Raw genomic sequence first — 23,735 nt, 5'->3', positions numbered from 1 at the left:
CATCAATTTGTTTCTTTTGGTCCCTCTATTTCACCAGGTAAGTTATTGAGGACACAATCTCTCTTGTACAAAGGTGACCAAGAAAGGTCATGTCCGTCCGACGTCCGGCAATAAATACCTCGACTTTGAAGTCGTTGCTGACGTAGCGGCCGTTGAGTTCGGAGCACACCAGCTTGAACTTCCTGTCGAAGAGAGCCTCTGTGTGCCAGTTCTTGTAGCGGATCAGGTGCAGCACCAGCTCGTAGTTGGCCATGGTGTTGACGCCTGTACCACAGAGAGGAGGCACAGTCCATTTACAATTTAGGCATTTTGCAGACGCTCAATCGCTTAATCCAGAGCAATTTACAGTAAGCGAGAACAACACATGGTAATACATCAAATACATAGAAATAGTCATCAAGGATCATAAGCAAACTAAGAAGCTAAAATTGGTCTAACAGTAGAATATCTGTACAATGAACCTATGAGTATACACACTATGGAGTGCTATGTCTACATAATATGCTAGCTAAATTACATAAGTTTAGCCTTTGCATAATCACACATGAACAGGAGATACTACCAGCTGCAGATAGTGCTATTTGACATACCTCAATTTACAATCAACTACAATTTAGGCATTCAGCAGACGTTCTTATCTAAAGTAACTTAAAAGTTGTAAGATGGGACAACAAACAACAAGGTAAATAGTCACATGATAAACCGAGTGCAGAGAGAACAATGTAGATTGTAGTGCCTCAAATGAAATCAAAATACCAGGTAAACAAATGCCCATGTTGTGGGAAAGTACAATATATACCATGGGATTGCATGTTTCTAAATAGGCTGATGAATAGCTGCAAAATGGATTTAGTCTCTATCTGAAAAGATCTGAAAAGATATGCGAGAATGTATGAGTAAGAGTAGGCACTGCAATTGTGTGCATGTGCTAGCATAACATTTTGAACATGGTTATGGGGTGGTGAATTGATGGGATTAGATAAACCCATTCTATGCGGTCGTCTTCACGCACAGCAGGATACAACTGTAAGCTTGTCATGTTCATCCGATGCCTCAGCGTACAGTATGTGTGTCTGTTCTTTACAGTTGTTCATTATATGGGGATAGGCTACATCATTTATCCCATTAAAACCTGGAATGCATCTGTGTTACTTTAGGTTTTAACCACTTTTAACCATTATTTTATACGTTAGCTATTGAAAAATGGCAGATTACAAGCTTGTAGATCTGCTAAATTTAAAAAATCATGAAAATGTGTGCAAATCTTCATTTTGAACTCAAATCTTTGCTTCTGGGCGGATCCCTGAAACAACATGTTTTCAGATGGGGGGTCCGGCGACCAAACACATGAACAAGTTTGCGCACCACTGACATAGAAACATCGTTTTTTTTCTCCAGAAAACTGTCAGGATTTGTATCGAATCTGGTCTCGGGTCCCAGGGGGTTATGGTACAGTGTCTGGCCTAGCACAGGTCTGTCCATGAGTGTACCGTACTACCAGTGATGACCAGGGGGTTATGGTACAGTGTCTGGCCTAGCACAGGTCTGTCCATGAGTGTACAGTATACATACCGGTGATGACCAGGCCCAGGTTGGAGGAGCTCATCTCCAGACCACGCTGCTGCAGCAGGGACAGCTCCACCTCCAGGCTCTCGTGCTCGCCGTCCAGCTCGTCTCCGATGGCCGCCACCTCGCACGTGTCCAGGTTGTGCATGATCTCCTCCGACACCACCGTCTCTTGAACTGGACGGACCCGCGGGAGAGAGGAGAAGAAAGCCATTTTAGTCTGGGATGAGGAGTAGTTGCAGGGTTTGAGACTTATTTTATTGTATTTATTTATTTATTCGCACAATAAAAACAGTACAAAAAGCATTATTATCACAGAGCAACTTACTATCTAAACTGAAAGATGGATACAATGTATGTAACCTAGATACCATACCCTGATGGAAAATACTATTTATTTTATTATTATTATTTTATTTTAATTTTATTTTTTTGTTCATTAGTACTTTCAAAACTAGTTTACTAATTACTTTTACTGTCTTGTACTGTCTGTCTTTGTTTTATTTGTCTTGTTCTGACCTTGATTTGGGGGGAGGGGGGGATATTTACATGTCGGATACAACAAAATGTAAAATAAAGTGTAAAAAAAAAAAAAAAAAGCATTATTATCATTATTAAAAGAGAAAAATAAGCGCAGGTGAGAAAAGAAACCCATAAAGGGCTTATACATGGTTCTCACCTAAAATAATAAACAAATAGTAAGTTAGACAAAGTAATCAAACATAAGGTATGTCAAACAACAAATACACTTGTGTGCAGTTGAATGTGTGGGTGTGTGAGTCTGTGCGTGAGTGTGCGTAAGTGTATGTGCGTCTGTGTCGTGGAGAGGCTTGATTCATCAGGCTGGCCCTCAATCTATGTTTAAAGTTACAGAGTGAAGAATGAGAAGTTGGCAATAAGTATATGTGTATTCCGGAGTAAAGAACCTTTAATGGAGAACTGGCTATGAGTGTGACTTGAGAATATGGATGGACTGGTAGCTCTTTGGGCCCAGTTTCACATGCACACAGACAGACACAGTATAAGCTTTCCTTGAGTACATGATGCCAAATTTGGGCAAAGTTTCAGCCTGTGTCAGAGACCCCTTCTTCTATTATCAAATTAAATTGGCAGTGTGCACAAGACAGACAGACAGACCGACCATCCTACACACAGCTAGACCCCTGCAGATCCACAGCGTAATAAAAGATGATCATATAGTCAGCTGGTGTAAAGCAAACTCTCCCCTGTGACAACGTGTGTTCTATTATTACGGCCCACATTACATCTTTATTAAGATGTATTTGTGCCATTAGCATCTTCTGGCTCTAGTCTACGCTACAGGAACTCCTATAATGGATTCCTTGTGTGCCTGTTTGTTTGCAGGCGGTCTGATTACAGCTCCTTGCTCGCCGTCCGGTGGAGAGCACGAGTTCATTATGTCAAGAGAGGAGCAGGACTTTAACCATTTGAACCCAAGCATCACAATCCTTTCCTCGTTGTTTTTTGTGAGCTTGTATAATGCGTTGCTGTCGGGAGGAAACCACCTAACTCCATTTTTTAGGGTTTTGATTATATATATTTTTGCATAAATCAGTGCTATTGAACACCCTTTATGTCTGTGTGATGGTAAAAAAGAATATTGAACCAATGAAAAGTAGTAAAAAGTGCTTCAGACAAAACCTCTTAACTCCATTGGACCCTCAAACTGTCTCCTAAAGCAGCTAACTCCATCACCTCTCCCCATGATGCAAGTAATTGACAATACCGGTATATACATTCACCACACCAACTTTGATGAGGCAGTATTGCATTGCTATAAAAAATATAAGGTTTTCTTCATTTCCTGAAGAGTTAATTGGTTTCTTCCCAACAGCAGAGATATTATAGCTTGTAGATTCTATTTGTGGTGAAGATATTTAGTATAGTATCCCCTAGGAATACGATCAGCGAAGTACCGGGGCCCATGGGAATACAGTCTTGGGCCTAGTATTGGGAATACGGTCAACTGAGTATAGGGTTTTTAACTGTGTTTAAGCCCATTGTCCCATATGGCCTGTTGTTCAGCAAAGTACTTTGTTTCTCTTCCTATGTACAGTAACCCCCCCCCCCTTACTTATATTCTCTGCCCTCGCCTCTCCCTGCCACGCCTCACCTCATATAGAGGCCAGACAGATGGCACGGCTGGTCAAATGTCCCCTTCCCCACAGAGTCTGTAGTAAACAACTCCTCCCTCTATCCATCTCTCTTTCTCCCTCCCTCTTTTCCAATCCCTTGCTCCCCCATGTCTTAATCCTCTGTGTTCAGTGTCTCTAATAACCCCTTTCTACTGTACGTACATTATCCACCGTGGAGTCGTCCCACCATCACAGTAACTCAACTAACAGAGACATTTCCCCTCAGGTACAAACGTTAAGAAGATCAGGAATGTATTGCATGCAGGTGTTCATAAAAATTGTATGTACAGTACATACAGGTAACTGATGTTCGGCACAAATATTGTATCTCTAGATTTGTTTTTAAATATATAAATGGATGACCTACTTTATACTTTATCATATGACAATGTCACGCCAAAAGTAGCCTATAAATAACAGATCTGCAAGTTCACTTGAACAGTTTTAAAATTTGTGAATTATTGCCTTTCGGCTGCCGTGTTAAGTGGTCAGATGGGTGGGCCGTGTGCATTTTCAGAACATGTTTATTTTAATAATCATTATCAATCGACTGTGTTCCGGCTTGGATCACTGCAGCTAAGACAATATTCCAATTTATCCGTATCACAATTAATCATCTGTATCATCTTTTATTTGTTTGGTAAAATAATATAATCTTTTTGATCACAATTTTATATTACTGTAGGAGCGGAATTACAACAACATTTTCTCTAGTTCCTGTAGCTTTGGTTCCCAAACCCTTACCCGTGGGGTCGTCCTCAGCGACCTCTGGCTCGGCCTCGGCTGCCTCCGCGTCGACCTCGCGGGTGATGGTGCTCACGATGCGGAGCTCGGGGAACAGCGTCACGCCCTCCTGGCTCTCGAACTCGGCGGCGCTGCGGGCGAAGTGGTCGATGCCGCTCAGGCTGATCTTGGGCTCCTCAGGCCGCAGAACCATGACGTAGCCCTCGGCGTCCGGCACCGAAACGCATGCGTCCTCGTTGAAGCACCTGAGGGGACGACATGAGGTTTACCTTCAAGTTCCAATAGCGTAGCAATACTAATATCACTGTGTGGATATTAGTCTCGTCCCTCTCAGTATTACATTTTTTTTAGTAGACCCCGCCCTAGTAGTAGCCGGTAGTGTAAAACAAGCGCACCCTAAAGGATTGTGTTCTACGGACACAATATTAGCCTACGGTCTCACCTTGGCTACAAATGCAACCGTTACGCTAAAAATAACAACTCAAATTAATTTTAACTAAGATATTCGATAGAAATTCATTATTATTATTTTATTTTATTTTTAATATTTAGCCAGTACGAGCACAAATGTTCCGTTTACTGCTGCTATGGCGGCATCCGTCTTTGTTGTGAAAAAGGAACGAATCTCTTGCAATGTCCCGCTCCATATTTGCCTACTGGGCCCTGGTTGACTATAGCCTATATGCATTGATCTGCCTGGGTCAATATGCATTGATCTGCCTGGGGCAAAATGCATTGATCTGCCTGGGGCAATATGCATTGATCTGCCTGGGGCAATATGCATTGATCTGCCTGGGGCAATATGCATTGATCTGCCTGGGGCAATATGCATTGATCTGCCTGGGGCAATATGCATTGCAAAGGCTGGCTACTCACCAAAAAGTGGAATTGGCGAATCAGTGTATTTTGCAAAACTACAACAGATGCAGAAAATAAATACAAATAAAAGAAGGCAAGAAGGACACAATATTTGACTATTGCACACAGTGAAGCACATCGTGAATGAGCTGGCAGCAGGCATACAAATCTAAACTACCACGTTTTTAGGGGCAAAGTGAAGTTTTGCTTTTATTGTTCTCAATATGAATAATGTTCTGCAATATCTCTCCCCAGAATGTAATACCACTGCAGCAGGCGGCCCCCATGCTGTGCATGAATGTACTTATCTTTGTTCCTCACACTACAGTCTTGTGAACAGTGGTGGAAGAAACCCTCCCATTTTGTTTTACTTAAGTAAAAGTAGCAATACCACAATGTAGAAATACTCTGTTATAAATAAAAGTCCTTTGTATTAAAAATGTGACTTGGAAATGGAAATAGTTTCCACCACTGCTTGTGAATATTGCATTCGGGTGCCGTGGATGTCAACACTGTACTAACACACCGAGCCAAGGACAATAAGATAAAGAATTCCAAATGTTAGAACACAGCTTCTTCTTATATTATCTACCTTGACGTTTCCCTCTAAGCTGCTGCGTGCATTCCTTTTGTAGCAGCATTGCCGGCTCAGAAACACCTGCCCTCCATTTTACCTCTATAATATATATTTATATATATTGTATAATTGATTTTGTTACAGGAACCGCAGGAACCTTCACAAGCTCATCTGCTGACCTCGACTCACAGATGCAGTTAACGAGCCAGGGTCTAATAACTGCTGCTTCCACGTGATCTTGGACGTCATGCTGACGAGGTCACAATGACACTGTGATGTCCTATCGACATCCAAATATCCAGTTATTTGCCTCTCCGTTGATTTCTGGTATAAATATATATAATCTGTGATGGCATTTTCTTGGCCTACTGCCAGTTTACACAAGAAATTTGCCACTGATCGGCCCCAGTGGTTTGCAAGATTAGCCGTGGGCAGACATGAAGACACAAAGACAAGCTCACACGTTGTGACACGTTATGAGTCTGTACAGCGGCTATTTTTTGGCAAATGTTGGACTATTTTCGACAAATGTTGACCTGTTATGACATGCCCAGACTATAGGTTTCATGTGGTTAAATCAGCACTTCTCAAAGCGGGGTCAGCTATTTGAAAATAGCCTATTTACAAGCTCACAACACCGTGAGCTTGTTTTCGATTATTCTTTTTACATTTAATTTTCTTTTTTTAAATAATTTTAACAACACAAAACCTGTACCCCTATCAAAACTACATTCAGACGGGGGTCCGCGGCCAAATACATATTAATTTGGGCGTCCTTGACTGTGTTATAAATGTCCTTACTATGGCTTACTTACTTGAGCGTGGTGGAGACGCGGAGGTGTCTGATGCCGGGCGTGGGGAACTGGCGTGAGTTCAGGTAGGAGATGTGCTGCATGACCTTATCGAAGGCGTCGATGTCATCGCCCTCCACTGTCAGAGAGGACTGGTTGGGGTTGAACTCCACCTGAGGAATGAACATCAATGGGTTGCTTATGGGAGGATCTTCTTTTATATGTATATGTATCTATATGTTTTGTTTAAGTGTCATCTACCGTATAACAGTGGTTCTCAACCTTAATTGAATCAGGGCCCATGCACTTAACGCTGAATCAAGGCCCACTTAACACGGCAGCCGAATTGAATTGTGGTTAGAGTAACCCTGAGACTGGGAGGCCGGGGTTCGATCCCCGGCCGGGTCATACCAAAGACTCTAAAAATGGGATCCAGTGCCTCCCTGCTTGGCACTCAACATCAAGGGTTATGTAGCGCTATATTGGATCACTCCAATATATGATAGTTCCGTCCGCAGGCGGAGCGTCGAGCGGACTTACCGATGATCCCGTGCTAACAGCCACGGGAAAATGACGTGTGAGTGAGGCACCGCCTCCCGAGGTTACTTTGCTCGCACACGTCATTTCCCCTTCCTCTTTTCTTTCCTCGGCGTCGTCGATTGGTAAGGACTAAAGGTATTTACCGTAAGAAGCGTATAACTCCTTTTGAGCAGCCAGCTTGGCTCCTCTCAGAGTTGCCTTCTTGTATCAGTGTGTTGGAAGCTACTAGCTAAAAACACCACCGTGCTACGGTGGCACGAGCCGGTCGCTCGCGCTACGGCGTCATAGGAGGTTGCCCTTGTTTGACTAGCTGTCTTTCGTTTGTCTGACGGTCTGTCTGCTTTGCCGGTCCCTCACGGCTCTCACTTCGGGAACGGACGCCTTCCCTAGACGGCTGCGGAGCGGGTCTCGCTAGCCACTCGGCAGCTAGCTCGTCTCCCAGGGAAAGAAGGAGACGCCACGCGTTCTCCACTTCCCCGTCTTATTACTTTAACAATTAAAATCGACCGTTCAGCAGTACACCAAGCACATAGCTGATTTCACTCAGTTGGCTGGAGTACCAACACTACATGACATTAAGTCAGTTGCACAAGCACTATACCTGTTATTTTGCCTGTGTTGTCCCTCCGTATAAAGCCAAAGGCTAATAAACGGTGTGTGATAAGGTTTCCATTATATTATATTACAGAGTGTATATATTATATTGCTTCTATTGCCCGTGTAAGCCAAGGGCTAACACACGGTGCGCATTTGAAATCTTGTATATTTTTATATGTTACACAAGTAGGTTGAGTAATACTGATTTTCTGTCCTATCACCCGTATAAAGCCACGGGCTACTGAACGGTGTGTGATAAGGTTCTGCATAGTATAATACGTTGCACAAGTGACTGTATATTATACAGATACGGTATTATTGTGTTAACATAGCAGTATATTTAACTCTCTCTGTGCTGTCACCCGTATGAGCCGTGGGCCTATATACGGTGTGTGACATAGTTTGCATTATATATTCTATACGCACGCAGGTGTCTGTGTATATAATAATTTCTGTGCTGTCACCAGTATGAGCCAAGGGCCAATATACTTTGTGTGATATAGCGTATATTGTATATTATATACGTTGCACGGGTAACTGGCATATAATAACTTCTGTCGCGTCACCTGTACGAGCCAAGGGCCAGTGTACGGTATACGATACAGCCTTGTAGGTTTATATGTTGCACAGTTGACTGTTGTCTGTATCACCCGTATGAGCCAAGGGCCAGTATACGGCGTGTGATAATTATACTGTATATTATATACGTTACAAGGGTAACTGGTTATATAATAATTCTGTCCTGTCACCCGTACGAGCCAAGGGCCAATGTACGGTGTGTGACAAAGCGTTATACAATTGTAAGTTCAATAGTAACTGTTCATCGGTATATTTAACTCTCTGTGCTGTCACCCATATGAGCTAAAGCTAGGCCAATATATGGTGTGTGACAAAGCTTTATACATTTGTAAGTTCACAAGTAACTTTATCTGTATACTTAACTCTTTCGGTGCCGTCACCCGTACGAGCCAAGGGCCAATGTGCGGTGGGTGATACGGCTTAGATATTTCATACGTTACGCAGTAACTGTATATTTAATATTTGCTGTCTGGTCACGCGTGTAAGCCTAGGGCTAATATACAGTGTGTGATTTGAGGGTCACATTGTGGCGGCATGACCTTCCACTGTACCTCATGTAAGGGGCCGATGCCCGTCGGAGACGGGCACCGTGCCTGCTTCCGTTGTCTGGGTCTAGGGCATGCACGCGCAGCGGTTGCAGACCCTATGCGGTGCCAAGCCTGCGACCTACTGGGAGATAGACTCCGTGCGGCCCGGCTGGAGGCCATGGAGAATATGGCCGAACAGCAAGGCCCCCCCCCCCGATACCGGTGATCTCCCCCCGTCGGGGACGGTGTGGGAGAGTCGCTCTGCACCTGTGGCACAGGCTGTGGGTGTGGGGGTTGATGGGCGAGACCCCGCCAAGGGTGGGGATCTCCCTGCTAGGGGCCCGCCGGCTTCCAAACACCCTAGGGTGGAGCTGGATACACTCGAGCATAGAGCTCAGTGCCTACGCCGAGATGTGGACGCTCTGGACGTCGCTGACGACGACAACGTCGTGACTGTCTTCGCCCCAGACGATCCGGATCTCCTTGAGAGCGCCTCAGTTTACGACGAACCTTCAGTTGCTGGCTCGGAGGAGCCATTGACAACTACGGAGTCTATGCGCTTTCTCTTGGAAAGAGTGGCGAGTACTTTGGGCCTTGAGTGGGCAGATCCACAGGACGTCAAGGCGCAGATCCCCATGTGCCCGCAGTTTGCTGCAGCGTTCAGCGAAAGCTGGTCCAGGATGGGGAAGTCCGGGCCACAGGCTCGTTTTCGCTCCTCTAGAGAGACCGCTCCATGGACCCGCATGGCGAACCAGGATGCCATGGGGATTGATGCATATCCTGCTATGGATAATGTTGTGGCGGCTACTTTCCTCACTGATGCTGAGATCATTGGGGGCAAAGGCCCTCAGCTGAAGCCTGGCCTGGAGAAGACCAGTGAACAGCTCCTGAACAGGACCTTTAATGTCCTTGCGGTCATGGCACGCCTTAATAACGCAGCCATGCTGCTGGGCTCCTACTTGGCGCACTTGCTCCCCAAGCTCCAAGGGTCCGAACAGCGTTGGACGGACGAGGCAATGGAAGTATCCAGGCTTCTGGGTCTTCTGCAGTCCGAATTAGTGCGAGCCAACGGCCAGGCAGTGGCCTCGGTGGTGGAATCGCGCCGTCAGCTCTGGTTGTCCCTGTCAGGCCTAGAGCCTCACGTACAGAAGGCTTTCTGTAGCCTCCCCCTAACACCAGGCATTACCTTTGGCACAGGGGTGGACGACATACTTCGCAAAGCGGAGAACTTACGCAGGGACAGGGAGACCTTGGTTAAGTTTCGAGAGACCCCTCAGCCACGTGCAGGGCCTGCACCTAAGAGGTCGTGGTCGCAGGCACGCCGAGGACTCTCAGCCGGCTTGCAGCAACGCCTTGGTCCTGAGCCTCACCAACCCCAAGCCCAGGCCCACCAGTACCAAGCCCAGCCCCAGGGGCAGTGGCAGGGTAACCGGGGCCGAGGGAGACGGCGTCGCCAGAACAGAGGGGGTGGAGGCCCCTCTGCCGGGCGAGGCCGATCCTCTGGGTCGAACCCAGGCCTCCAGCAGTCTACCTGACTGCTGCGTGGTCGGCATCGGCCGCTTCTCCCAGGCCCAAAGGGCAAGCTGGGGGGAGCGCGTGGAGTCCCCTTGGGTGTTGGACACAGTCCTAAGAGGGTACAAACTCCAATTCCGTTGTCGGCCACCGCCCTACAGGGGCATTCGAGAGACTACTGTGTCCGATCCTGCGAAGCGGGTGATTCTCCGGCTGGAGATCACCGCACTCATCGCCGAGAGAGCGATCAGGAAGTTAGAGCCTTCAGAACAGCTCGATGGGTTCTACTCCAGGTACTGCATCATTCCGAAGAAGGACGGGGGCTACCGTCCCATTCTGGATCGGCGCAGCCTCAACTGCCGCCTGAAGGACCTGACGTTCGGGATGCTGTCCCCGGCCCGGGTGTCGCAGGCCATGTCCGAGGGACTGTGGTTCACCACCCTGGATTTGGAGGATGCGTGTTTCCAAGTGCCCAGCCATCAGGTACTTCCCTTCGGGCTTTCTCTGGCACCACACGCCTTCACGATTCTGTCCTTCCTCCACAGGTTCCGCCTGGGACGGACAGTGTCCGTCAGGGACTGCCAACGCCTACTGGGCCGGCTAACAGCGGCCTCGTCGCTGGTCCCCTTAGGCCTCTTTCATCTCAGACCGCTGCAGCGTTGGTTCAAGGCCTCTCTTCCAGGGCCTCTGGGCCTGGAGGCCGTGGCTCACGACTGGCCGCTGACGCGGCTCTATGCCTTCCCTCCGTTTCCCCTGATCCAGGCAACGCCGGACAGAGTCGAGATGGTGGGACATCGGTTGCTCCTGATAGCCCCACGTTGGCCGAGACGCCCCTGGTTCAGGGTGCTACTGTCTCTGGTCGCGGGGACACCGTGGAAGTTGCCTCAGTGGCCCGACCTGCTCTCGCAGGCTCAGGGAGCCCTGTGGCACTCCCGCCCCGATCGCCTCCAGCTATGGGCTTGGCCCCTGAGAGGCGCAGGTGGTCGGGTCTAGGTCTCCCAGAGGGAGTTCTACATACGTTGCAGAGTTCCAGGGCCCCGTCTACTGTTACAACATACCAGGTTTGTTGGCGCCGGTTCCGCACTTGGTGCGCGACCTGTGGTGCTGACCCGGAACACTGTGATGTTCAGATTGTGCTACACTTTCTGCAGTCACTGCTGGACGAGGGCAGGGCGGCCAACACTCTAAAGGTGTATATGGCCGCTATCTCTGCATGCCATTCTGATGGCTTTGACGGACAGCTGGGTAAGCATCCATTGCTGTCACGCTTTATGAAAGGAGTAAGGCGCCTCCGCCCAGTGAAGACTCTTCAGGTCCCCACTTGGGACCTTGGCTTGGTGCTCTCAGCACTCGGGAAACCTCCCTTCGAGCCCCTGGATACTGCCTCTCTTCAGCACCTTTCATGGAAAACTGCGTTTCTCTTGGCAGTCACCTCTGCAAAGAGGGTGGGGGAGCTCCACGCGCTCTCGGTGAGCGCAGAGTGTCTCCAGATGGGTCCTGGTAAAGCGAGTGTTACTTTGCGACCCAATTCCTCCTTTCTGCCGAAGGTTCTGTCCGTGGGACATGTGAATCTGCCTCTTCACCTGTCTGCCTATGTCCCTCCATTGAGTGGGGAGGGCTCGGGTGATGCTCCTCACGTCCTCTGCCCGGTGAGGGCTTTGGACGCCTACGTTGTGCGAACGAAGGCGGTCAGACTGACTGATCAGCTCTTCGTATGCTATGGTGATAGAGTCTTGGGCCAAGGGCTCTCAAAGCAAAGACTCTCACATTGGCTTGTTGATACAATTGCCTGTGCTTACCACTTGGCGGGGCAGGTTCTGCCGCCCGCGGTGGTGGCGCACTCGGTTCGGGGCATGGCTACTTCTTGGGCGCAGCTTAAGGGTGTCCCCCTTTCGGACATCTGTGCCTCAGCCAGCTGGACGTCGCCTAGTACCTTCACCAGGTTCTACCGCGTCAATGTGGTCCCTGAGAACCGGTTGGAACAAGCCGTTTTAGGGGTGGCCTCTGCTCCGTCGGAGACAGTGGGCCCCTCTTTGTGATTGAGCTGGGGCTGGCCGCTCCCACCGGGAGGGCCTGGCTCTTGTTCTCATTGATAGGTCCCCGACTGATCTGGTAGTGTACTATCATATATTGGAGTGATCCAATATAGCGCTACATAACGTAGGTTACGTAGGTAACCACGGTTATGTGAGCGATTGGATCACTCCAATTATAGTCGCGGTGATCTATCGCGCCTCGGAAAGGGTACGAGGAAGGGGAAATGACGTGTGCGAGCAAAGTAACCTCGGGAGGCGGTGCCTCACTCACACGTCATTTTCCCGTGGCTGTTAGCACGGGATCATCGGTAAGTCCGCTCGACGCTCCGCCTGCGGACGGAACTATCATATATTGGAGTGATCCAATCGCTCACATAACCGTGGTTACCTACGTAACCTACGTTGCATAGAGTCATGTCCAGGGGGTGTACTTGTACATCAAGCTGCCTCACGCTACAGAAACGGGAGATAGGCTCCTGCCCCTATGGGCCTCATGGCTCGGCAAGGCTACTCAGATCTATGGAACTAACGTAGTAGTAGGACTAGCGGCACTTACTGTATGTACAGTACCCTTCCAATAAGAATGTGTTCATTCAAGGGTACATTGTGTTCCATCTAAATCATACTCAGTAAAATGCTGAGTGTTCCTTTAAACTCCGAGTGTACAAATGGAGCAACTCTACAAATTCCATGTGTATAGTACACTCTCTGAGTTAAACTCAGGAATTCACACAGTGTGTCAGTCTGAGCCCGAGGCGTCCGGTTGCTGAGTGTGTGTGTGGCCCATATAGGGGGTCTCTGGAGTGGCGTGGTGTCATGCTCACCTTGACGGCTGAAGCCACCTCCTCGGGCAGCTGCACATCCAGGCCCTCCTTGCAGGTGTACAGGCAGTCGATCACCTTCTTGTTCTCCAGCTTGCCAGAACGGATCATGAGCCCTGCGAGATTCCCGCGGAAAAACTGGGCCATGCGAGCGCTGCCGCCTGAACACACCGGAATGAACGGAATGGGGAAGGTATAACACACACACACACACACACACACACACACACACACACAGAAAAGAAACACATAGTCAGTCAGGCGTACAATGTGCGGTTTTGACCTTTTCTCAGCCAGCGATTCAAGCGTGCCGTCTCAATGTGCAAAGCCGGTGTGACTGGTGCTCATGCAAGTTAGAATATATGCCCTTACAAGGTACAAGGCCTGGGACCCAGATAGTATGAGTGAATGAGAGTCAGAGAGAAAGAGAGAGAGAGAGAGAGAGAGAGAGAGAGAGAGAGAGAGAGAGAGAGAGAGAGAGAGAGAGAGAGAGAGAGAGAGGTTGACGGATGACTTGATGCAGGCCTTCAGCCACATGCAACATCAGCCATAACATGGTGTTTGGTAACACCATGTTTCTTTACAGCCTTGCTGTGGGGGTTTGAACAGGCTAAATTAAACCAGAGGAGAAGTGGGGAAAAAAAGGCTGTTGTGAAATGTCGCATCCCATTTATTCAACGTGACCTGAACCACTTATCGAATCAGTCTGGTACTTTTCTGTTTCAGTGCACCTTGGTATTTCAGTGCTGTGAGCTACCCTGTGCTGTGTAGGTGAGAAAGTCGTGCAGGGGAATCGAGCTGTGCCAAAACATGACGAGCATAGGTCTGCGTCACTGCAGAGACCGTGACAAACCTGGCCGCCCGCATCTCAAGGTTAACGCAGTCATCCAGCTGAGCCGTGCATGTGTGTGTGCGTGCGTGCTTGTGTGTGGCTGAGTGTGTGTGTGTGTGTGTGTGTGTGTGTGTGTGTGTGTGTGTGTGTGCGGGGTGGGTGTGAGGCTACTGCTGTGGTCTTGTTATGTGATACGGAGGAGATGGTGCATATCACACCAAGGTCATGCTCTGAAAGAGGAGACAGCATGCCCAAACACTGCAGCCAGTTCAGGGGTTTGAGCTCAATTTATCTTAAATTTGTCTATTTATGTTCTGGGCTTGTATCGGGAATTGAGAGCGCCAACTGTCTGATTGGCTGAATGGAGATAAAACTGCATCATGTTTATGGAGAGCAGAGCAAATGAAAGAATGAAAACAAGGGATGTGTGTGTGTGTGTGTGTGTGTGTGTGTGTGTGTGTGTGTGTGTGTGTGTGTGTGTGTGTGTGTGTGTGTGTGTGTAGACAGCAAAACTGAGGCAGGCAATAAGGAAACCCACAACAATGAATCCACTAATCCATACTGCATCATGCTGTGATGGGGTTACAGAGAACAGAATCGTGCCGCTAGAATGGACCGGAGTCATTCTAGAATGGACCGGAGTCTTTCTAGAATGGACCGGAGTCATTCTAGTGAAAAATGTCATGAGGATGCAGTTAGGATGGAGGGACGGACATCATGGACAAATGGACAAATGGACATTATCTGAGGAATAAGCGAAAGACTTGAGCAACCTGGAGCGGGCTCAGAGACTGTCTCAGTGTCATTGTCATGTCCTGAGTTGTCTGTAGGGGGTAGAGACAAAGAAGAGCGGGGACAGACAGGGAGGAGAGTTGAGGATTTGAAGAACAAACTAAGATATGACACAAGGAGGTCACATCAACGCATCATCCAAGAATCATCTAGCATGGAGAGAGTTAATACTGTACTTGGACAATAGCATATACACAGAACATTTTCAATTTAGGCATTTAGCAGACACTCTTAATCCAGAGCGATTTACAGTAAGAAAGAACAACACATGGTAATACATCAAACACATAGAAATAGTCATCAAGGATCATAAGCAAGCTAAGAACCTAGCATCTGTCTAACAGTAGAATGTCTGTACAATGAACCCATGAGTATACACTATAGAGTGCTATAGAGTGCTTATGTCTCTACATAAAATGCTAATGTAAATTAAATACATTTAGCCTTTGCATACGCCTGTAAGGTCGTCAAGGCTAGTGCAAGTGCTACGGCAAGTGCTACGGGCTAACATGGAGTCTGAAGAGGTGAGTTTTCAGACTACGGGGAAGTTCATTCCATAGTTTTGGAGCCAAAAGGGAGAAGAGTCTGGGACGCGTGGAGCGTTGTCCCAGCTGTTTTAGTGAAGGTTCTGCCTCCCTGTGTTGTGCATTTGTACAGGTAGTGTTTATTATCTCTATAATCTGTATATATCTGTAATAACAAGCAACAAAACGCGAGTCACCGAATCTTTGGAGAGAGAGACGACCATCATAACATTAATAACCACTCTCCAAACATTCACTTGCACTGAATACTGAATGTTAATTTAACTCAGAGTCTACAAATGGAACCAAATGGTTCCTACTTTGAGATTCCTCCATATTGAAATGTTATAATTTCTTAGTTCACAGTATTTCCCATGTCATAAAGATAATATCCCATCACAGCGGTCTACGCAGAACGTGTCAGACATGTACCTTGCCAGCAGGCGCCAATGGTGAGCTGGGACTCAATCCTGGAAGCGTGCAGGGGGTAGTCCTCTGTGACCAGGAAGGGCTCGAACGTGGCGCCGTCCACGAACAGAGTGACCGACGGCAGCTCCACGTTCACCACATAGTGATGCCACTCTTTGTCACACACCTGGGGGGACAAAGAGGGGGTCAGGTTATGATTTACATGGCTGTACACTGATTTACAGAGGAGTACACTGTGTCCTTCAACAACGCTTCCAGCTTCCTCATAAAAGGCTCTCATAAACCATGTGGTTGGTTATGAAATAAAGTGTATATAGGACATTCCCCATGGTTTGTGGTCCATGTAGCCGGGGTCATCATAAGGCAGTTGTTCTCAAGCTTCTTTTATATAAGAGGTTATAATACATTTCTATTTAATTAATAATAATATGTAGTATTACTGATCTTACTGCTAGATTTCTACTTAATTGCACGTGGGTATCACACACTAAAAATAACATTTGGTGGGCGACACCACCCGCGCAACAAAGTTTATCTGACTTAAATGTCATTATTTCATTTTAAGCTTTTACACACACTACGCCTGTTAGTTCAATTATTGTCTTATCCTTAATAATATATAATAATATATATATATATATATATATATATATATATATATATATATATACGATTTATATAGCGCTTTTCTGGGTACCCAAAGTCGCTTTACAGAAAGAGGTACAGACATATTTATTAGAAAACTATTTACGGGTCCATTTGGTTTCATTTTACAGTCTCAGGAGTTAAATTACTGTTAAACATCTGCATTAGTTAATTCACAAGAAGTCTACACAATTAGAGAATGTAGAAGAATAGTTATTTTGATCAACGTTTTCCTAATGGTACCAACATCAATACAGCATGGAATCGTGAATGTGGACAAAAGTTTTGGGTCTGAGAGGCTAAATCTCATCAAATGGTGGTCTGTGGCTCAAAGGCCAAATAAATAATGGACCACCTTGATATGAGAAGGGTGGAAAAGCAGCGTTGTATAATTATAATATTATAAAGCAGTGTGGTATAATTATAATATTATAAAGCAGCGTGGTACGGGACTGACCTGGTCCAGTTTCCAGTGGAACTCGGCTGGTTTGTAGTTCTCTGCCTCTGACGGCTCCTGGCGGAGCAGCAGGATCAGACGGCAGTTGTGCACGTACAGAGAGTAGTGGTGTCTGTTCATCTCTGCAGAGGAAAGGAAACTCCTTCAAATACACAACATCTTCAAGTGGAAAGTGGTTTTGTTTTAAAAGTTAACTAGAGAAAGGGAGCTAAATTAAATGTAATGTAGAGCCCTGGGAGTCCAGTCAAGTTATAGTCAACAGTCCAGTTTAAGTGGTTAATAATTTGGTCATACTCAGCCAAGACTTTTGTTAGTTGATCCGTTGTTTTCTGTGCTTTATCTATACACATCTCCGATAATCCTTAATTATAAACTTGGTTATAACTTATAACCCTTTTTACACGGCTTGGTTGAATGCTTGATTCTGATTGGTCAATCGCCGAATTCAGTGGTGTGTTATTTCTGGATAATGACCGCTCCGCTCTGTAACAGGCCGATGTCTAATGAAAGGCTCAGAGCACCTGGCTGCAGCCGCGGCGCTGCTTGGATTTTATGCTGTACCCAACATGACAGCCATGTAAACTAACACACAATGTCATTTAACTAAACAACATGCGTTCAATACTGTTCAATAATGTTTTTGAAAACATTTGAAGCGAGAAATAGACGATGCTTTAACCCCGTATCTATCAACAATGACCACGCAGCCATACATAATCCCTTACTTAATTGTGCCAGTCTATCGAATAACCGATAGCCATTGTTACATCAACATTAGAATGTAAAGATGTCAACCAACCCTGGGAAAGGCATGGTCTCGCAGCATGATTAAACAATTTCTCAAATTTGTTGAGTAAGTCAAATTAGTCGACTACTAGTCGTTGTGCATTCTGTTGTGTACTGCCAGTTTTCAAATCAAACCGGATCCTGTCAAAACGTACAGTTCAAAGAAGTCAAACCAGTACACCCACATTCAGTTTCCATTGTGCACAGTTTGGGATTAGACTGCACTTACGGCAGACAGAAATGGCTGACATTTGAGTCAGCCATAATACATAACTAAACATGTAATTGTGCACAACATGTCCTAGATATTAATGTGCAGAAAAACAGGCTGGATATGGGGTCATACATTACACTGAGGTCAAGTGAATGGAGACTTATGGCCCAGGGCACAGCGATCCTGATGTAATCCTTCTTATATAAGCAGTGGGAGATCTGCTGATGAACCCACCGCCCACCCCCACACACCAACACAACACATGCAAGAGATTGCACATGTGACAACACAGTGAACATACGACACAAAACATCCGAATAGTGTGTGTGTGTGTGTGTGTGTGTGTGTGTGTGTGTGTGTGTGTGTGTGTGTGTGTGTGTGTGTGTGTGTGTGTGTGTGTGTGTGTGTGTGTGTGTGTGTGTGTGTGTGTGTGTGTGTGTGTGTGTGTGTGTGTATTTATATATATTTATTTATTTTAAGTTTTGATTCTGCATTGAAGAACTAGCAGAAAGTAAATTACAATGTTTTAGATGTCTTTACTAGCGTTGCCAAAGCATATTATTTAATGGAAGCCTGGGGGTGGGTGCATGATGTCTTTATTAGCAAGTTATTCTCAGACACCATATGTGCTGGATTCATTAGTTGAACATTGAAATGTCCCTAGTGTGATACTTACAGCACATTCACGTGCCAGAATTAAATAAACACAGGACGCTCTCAGAACAAAGCCCCTCTGTTATGGGATGGCTTGCATTTTGCAGCACAAAAGCATCAAGATGTGTAGCGTGTATCGTTGTGTAGCGTTTAGCGTTGTGCCTATAAATATCAAATATAGAGGAACTGTGGAAGACATGCAATAGATAGACCATATTCACATGGCGGCCATGTTGGCATTTTGCATTGAAAAAGCAGGGTGGCAACAGGGTGGCCTTTCATTAACTTAATGGCAAGATGGCCGTTAAGTTAATGAATAGACATTTATATGTCTATGATTATTACCTGTCTTGTCAGAGTTGCACAGGATGGTTTCCTTCTCGTGGGCCCCTGGGCCGTGCCTCATCCACACGGAGATGGTGAAGGGGTCCTTGAGGTTGGTGCTCAGCACGCCGTCAGGCACCTTGATGGCCTGCGTGCCGTTGAACTCAAACACCTGGTCGCTGTCGTGGCCGTTGTCCGTGGGCAGGCCCACCGTCCAATTGGCAGAGCTGCTGGGTGCGGGCAGCAGCTCCACGGTACCTGTGCTGGCACCTGAAACCAGGCACAGGTTTGTTTAGATACAAAGTAGTTAATTAAATAAGAAGCACAGCATGAACTGTTTTTTTGTGGTGAAGGTCTTGCGGTTCTCAATAAATCAACTAGTTATTTATTTTTGAGGTAGTTAAAAAAGAGCCAACTAAAATATTTATTGTACTGTGAAGCCAGGGAATATATCTATGTAGTGTAGTCAAATTAATCCTTAACGCTGTGATTAGAATAATTTGATTCATAAGTGATTCATTGGTATGTCAGTACATAATATACAACTCCAATCAACTCAATTCAAAGTTTATTTATAAAGCGCATTTACAATGACTGACGTCAACCTAAGTGCTATACAGACCAGAACGTCAAGACAGCAAAATAAAAATGTAAAAATAAGTCAAATACAAATAATATACACGGTTAAAGGCAGCAACATTCTTACCACACAGCTTGTGAAGGGACTTCTCAGAATAGGTGTCTCTGTCGCAGCCCTTCCCAATGTGGCTGGTCTCCAGCTCGATGCTGGCCTTGATGGAGGTGATTGGCTCATCACAGGTCTCCAGGTGCATGCTGGGGAAAAGAGCCAGGCTGCCTGTGCCTGGCTCATACTCTGTCCTCTTATTGAAGCCTGAGAGGATAAGACAGACGGAGAGAGACAGGCAGACCGACATAGACAGAGAGACAGAAAGTGAGAGAGAGAGAGGAGGGGGGAGGGGGGTGAGATTCCCTTCAGCGCACAAACAATAACAGACTTACTTTGCTAATTTATTAAGAGGCTGTTTTAATTATCCCAACCACATTAAAAGTTCTAAGAGCTTAGGGGAGTTAAATAACCTTCTGACAATGTCTTCCTGTGTGTGTTCTGTGAGCAAGTCATGTCGCTTTTGTTCCCCACAGACACACACTATCAGTGACGTAACTTGGTGAAACAGAGTGTGTAAGGGAACTAAGGGGAGCTTTGATACCTTGCCAGCCGGGCTTGCAGGTGGGCTTGATATTGATCTTGACCAGCACATCCTCTGAGGCACGGTTCTTCCCACAGTCGTAGGCAGTAACGGTCAGCTTGTACATGTGCTCTTTGGCATAGTTCAGTTTCTCTGTGTTCTTGATGAAACCTGGGCAAATAAAAAGAAGAAAGTCAAGCTTACAAAGTGAAATATCATACTGTTGTTTTTTTTACCGACAATGTGACGGTATTCTGTGCATGACTATTGCTCCTTTCAGAAGATATTTACACACATTTCAGTTAGATGTTCAGCGAAATAAACCAACACATTAATTGGATGATCGACTTCTGTGACATTTCAAGGAGACCGTGCTGGTCTCCAAAGGCAGCAACGTGTGGTGAATTCAAAATAAGTCTTACACCTCGGCTGTTCAAACACAGATCAATGGACAATGTGACCGGACTGTTACTTGTATCCTTACCGTCCTTGTCCACAGAGAATGGCACGTCGGGGGTGACGATCTCGTAGCTGCAAATTTGGCTGAACTGGAAGGAGCAGTCGGCATCTACTGCCTCCACCTTCAGAATGCTGTCGTATTTTTTGCCCTCAATGACCGTGGCTTTATAAGACTTCTCCTTGAACACTGGCGAATACTCGTTGATGTCGTTCACTTGGATGTGGACAGTGGCTCTGTTGGGGACGCATTCAAAGTTATGAAACTGTTCCAGAAGCATCACGGTAACTGCTTTTAACTCAGCAATCTATACCATTGTCATGCTAGATTCAAATATAATTATTTATTATAACAAGTATTTTGTATAGTCCCTTTGATATATCTGTTGTGGTTTAAAATGACACTGCTTTCAGGGTATATGTTTTCCTGTACAATTACATCTTTATTCACAAGTGAACGGCTGAATGCATTGATTTATCCGATCGAAATTACTCTCAACAAACTGCTGAAGCAAGCAATGGTAAATCTGGTTCTCCGGTTACTTTAAAAGCACCTAAATCCATCAAGATGAAGTTACGGGCAGAGGAGGACTGCACAACAAAGCACTCATGTAGGATGCAAAGTATTATCATCCTATTTATTATTATTTAGGCCTTTTTTTTTTTTTTAAGATTTTTTGCTGCTTACGCCTTTTATTGGTTTTTTGAAGGGACAGACAGTAGGCTGACAGGAAACTGGAGAGAGATGGGGGGATGACATGCAGTAAAGGCCGTGTCGGGCTCGGGAGTCGAACCCGCGGCACACTGCGACTGGATTACCAGTCGGGTGCCCAGACGGTTACGCCACCGCCTGGGCTTTAGGCCAGTTTTGACCCAAACAACTAGCCACACCCTCTGGTTGTGACCCCATGTTGCAAAGCTTGTAGATCTGATATTTTCATGTTATGTTTAAAATAAATTGAAAGATTTTAAAATATGTCCAAAATAGGGACACCAGGTCCAAATTGGTTGGGTTAGGCATCCATGCCCACTTACTTGTGGGATTTCTTCATGTTGGCTCCATCGGGGCCCTCGCCGCAGTCATAGGCCTGGATTGTGAAAGTATGCTCCTTCTGAAGTTCACAGTCCAGCCTTTCCTTGGCTCGGATCACCCCTTCTCCGGTGGACTTGTCCAGGACTACTGCCTCAAAGGGGACATTCTGCCCATGGATCCTGAAGCCGCAAATCTCACCTGAACATCAATCAAAAGAGTTCTTTGCTCAGAATAAGTAGTGAAACGTGTGAATGTTTTTGATACTTCAAACCAAAGGATACGTTAACAACAAAACGATATAATCACACAAAACAACTTAAGATCAGCGAAAGGTTTTGGCAGCCAGGGGATTTAAAACACTGGGGTGGGTGCGCCAAAGCACTGTATGGGTGAGTACTTGGGGGGGATTTGGGAGAGGGTGTGGGGGGGGGGTGGCTATTTAGTACCAATGCCATAAAGGACTTTGTGTCTAATCCAAGCCATTTGAAACACATTAGCATCCAGTCATGCAGGTAAAAACCGAAAAAAGATGTGGACAGGCATTTCACAGGAGTACTTTATGTATATTGAATCAAAATCATATTACTAAACTAAACCCAAAAGGTAAGGGAGTAAGGCCTACATTTACATGAAGAATAACACCATTTGTGTTAGACATCATTTTTTCTGTGCAGAGGATGATAATTTCAGCCTATCTAAGAGGGGGAAAACCAACAAAGAAAATCCAAACATTCTATGCAATAGACAGCATTATAATAAAGTGATGCAGCACCATTTCAGGGAGTCATCAAAACCTAATTCTGTGAGACACAAAAATTAACCCGAGTTCCTCTGGAACAACATCTCCAGTATACAGTGTAACATGTATTTAATTGAGGGAAGTCTTCCTGTGCAATTTTGCCTCTCGCCCCAAACTGAGAAATGAACACAAAATGAAATCATAGACGACCAAATCAGTACAATAGCAGTCGTTAAATAAAAAGCACTGGATGAGAACTGGGGTTAGAAATATCAACTTGCTTGACATCCACATCAAATGATAACTGCAGCCATGCTATGATAAGAGATTAGTGGTGGAGAATTAACTAAAGGCTTCCACTAAGGCAAAAATGCAACAACAGAAACTTCACAGCGGAGAGAGTTTGCATAAGTTAACAATCTCAGCAAGTTGGCTCTGAAGACTCCTGAAATGTCAGGAGTCCACATGAGTCATTATACTACCAATCAAACCAATGTAAACAAGACGGTTTCTTAAAAGGCACCAGTAACAAAGTCAATATCTTGACAGTGTAAGTAACTTTGATAAATATCTCCGAATTCATGTCTTGTTTCTAAAATACCAATTTCAGCATTAATTCCTGCTCCAATTGATTTTGCTGTAGGTTATCAGCTAGTGAACTTAATTTAGTAAAGAAATTCAGCATTTCAGAGTTCACTGTCTGAACAAATGTGCCTAATATTGCCTTTGCATTTGAGATCTTTTGACATAAAGTATTTATATATTTGCCTAAATGGCAGCAAATATGCTTGAGAACTTTCCTTGTCCCTGTATACTTCTGGCTGAAGAACTGTTAGTGTCTGCAAACTACAATGGATGTCTCATGCACAGATATTTCTAAGTACGCTCAGCCCCACATCACACTTTTCATCCAGTTATTGGAGCACCATAAAAGTCAGGGTGAGAAAAACGAGGAGTTGGAAAAGAAAAAAGAAATGGGAAGGAAGTCACAGAGCATGGAGGGTGTAGAGTTTCTGTGTAGAGTGCGGATGCTGCATTGGCGTTAGTGGGTTAATAATAATAAACAACTGAGCACAAGGCAGGTGAAAGAACCCATTATCACCTTCGTTGGTGAGGGTCACCTCAAAACTCTCTACAGGAAGGGAGAGAAGATAGACCCAGATCAGTGAAGGAAAAGGGAGAGAAGATAGACCCAGATCAGTGAAGGAAAAGGACATTCAGATGTTATAATACAAAGAGGACAGAAAGAAGGACATATATTTTGCCATTCGCAGATACACATTCACTTTGAGCGAGAAAGAATTCAGCTTTGAATAAGTAATGTACGTTTCAGCAGTC

At 45.6% G+C, this 23,735-nt stretch overlaps 1 protein-coding gene across 4 annotated transcripts in view; it reads right to left on the bottom strand.

Annotated features, from left to right (window-relative positions):
* Positions 1 to 23,735, bottom strand: part of clstn1 (calsyntenin 1) — a 51,167-nt gene that overhangs the window by 7,488 nt on the left and 19,944 nt on the right. Inside the window, exons 3-16 of one of the 4 annotated variants that reach the window (XM_080764475.1) lie at positions 23,500 to 23,529; positions 21,661 to 21,856; positions 20,654 to 20,862; positions 20,191 to 20,340; positions 19,668 to 19,853; positions 18,983 to 19,231; positions 16,984 to 17,105; positions 15,885 to 16,047; positions 14,910 to 14,960; positions 13,308 to 13,465; positions 6,717 to 6,865; positions 4,467 to 4,711; positions 1,573 to 1,743; positions 119 to 264 (exon numbers count right to left, since the gene is read on the bottom strand). In XM_080764475.1, the coding sequence (XP_080620601.1) occupies positions 119 to 264; positions 1,573 to 1,743; positions 4,467 to 4,711; positions 6,717 to 6,865; positions 13,308 to 13,465; positions 14,910 to 14,960; positions 15,885 to 16,047; positions 16,984 to 17,105; positions 18,983 to 19,231; positions 19,668 to 19,853; positions 20,191 to 20,340; positions 20,654 to 20,862; positions 21,661 to 21,856; positions 23,500 to 23,529 (2,225 nt within the window). The remainder of the gene's footprint in view (positions 1 to 118; positions 265 to 1,572; positions 1,744 to 4,466; positions 4,712 to 6,716; positions 6,866 to 13,307; positions 13,466 to 14,909; positions 14,961 to 15,884; positions 16,048 to 16,983; positions 17,106 to 18,982; positions 19,232 to 19,667; positions 19,854 to 20,190; positions 20,341 to 20,653; positions 20,863 to 21,660; positions 21,857 to 23,499; positions 23,530 to 23,735) is intronic. The other 3 variants (XM_080764477.1, XM_080764476.1, XM_080764478.1) reach the window with 3 other exon arrangements.

This window comes from Protomyctophum bolini (assembly GCF_963924005.1).
Source record: "Protomyctophum bolini genome assembly, chromosome: 5".
In the NCBI taxonomy this organism is placed as follows: Eukaryota; Metazoa; Chordata; class Actinopteri; order Myctophiformes; family Myctophidae; genus Protomyctophum; species Protomyctophum bolini.
The sequence above is the reverse complement of the archived record's forward strand: the minus strand, read 5'-3'. Positions and strand labels throughout refer to the sequence as shown.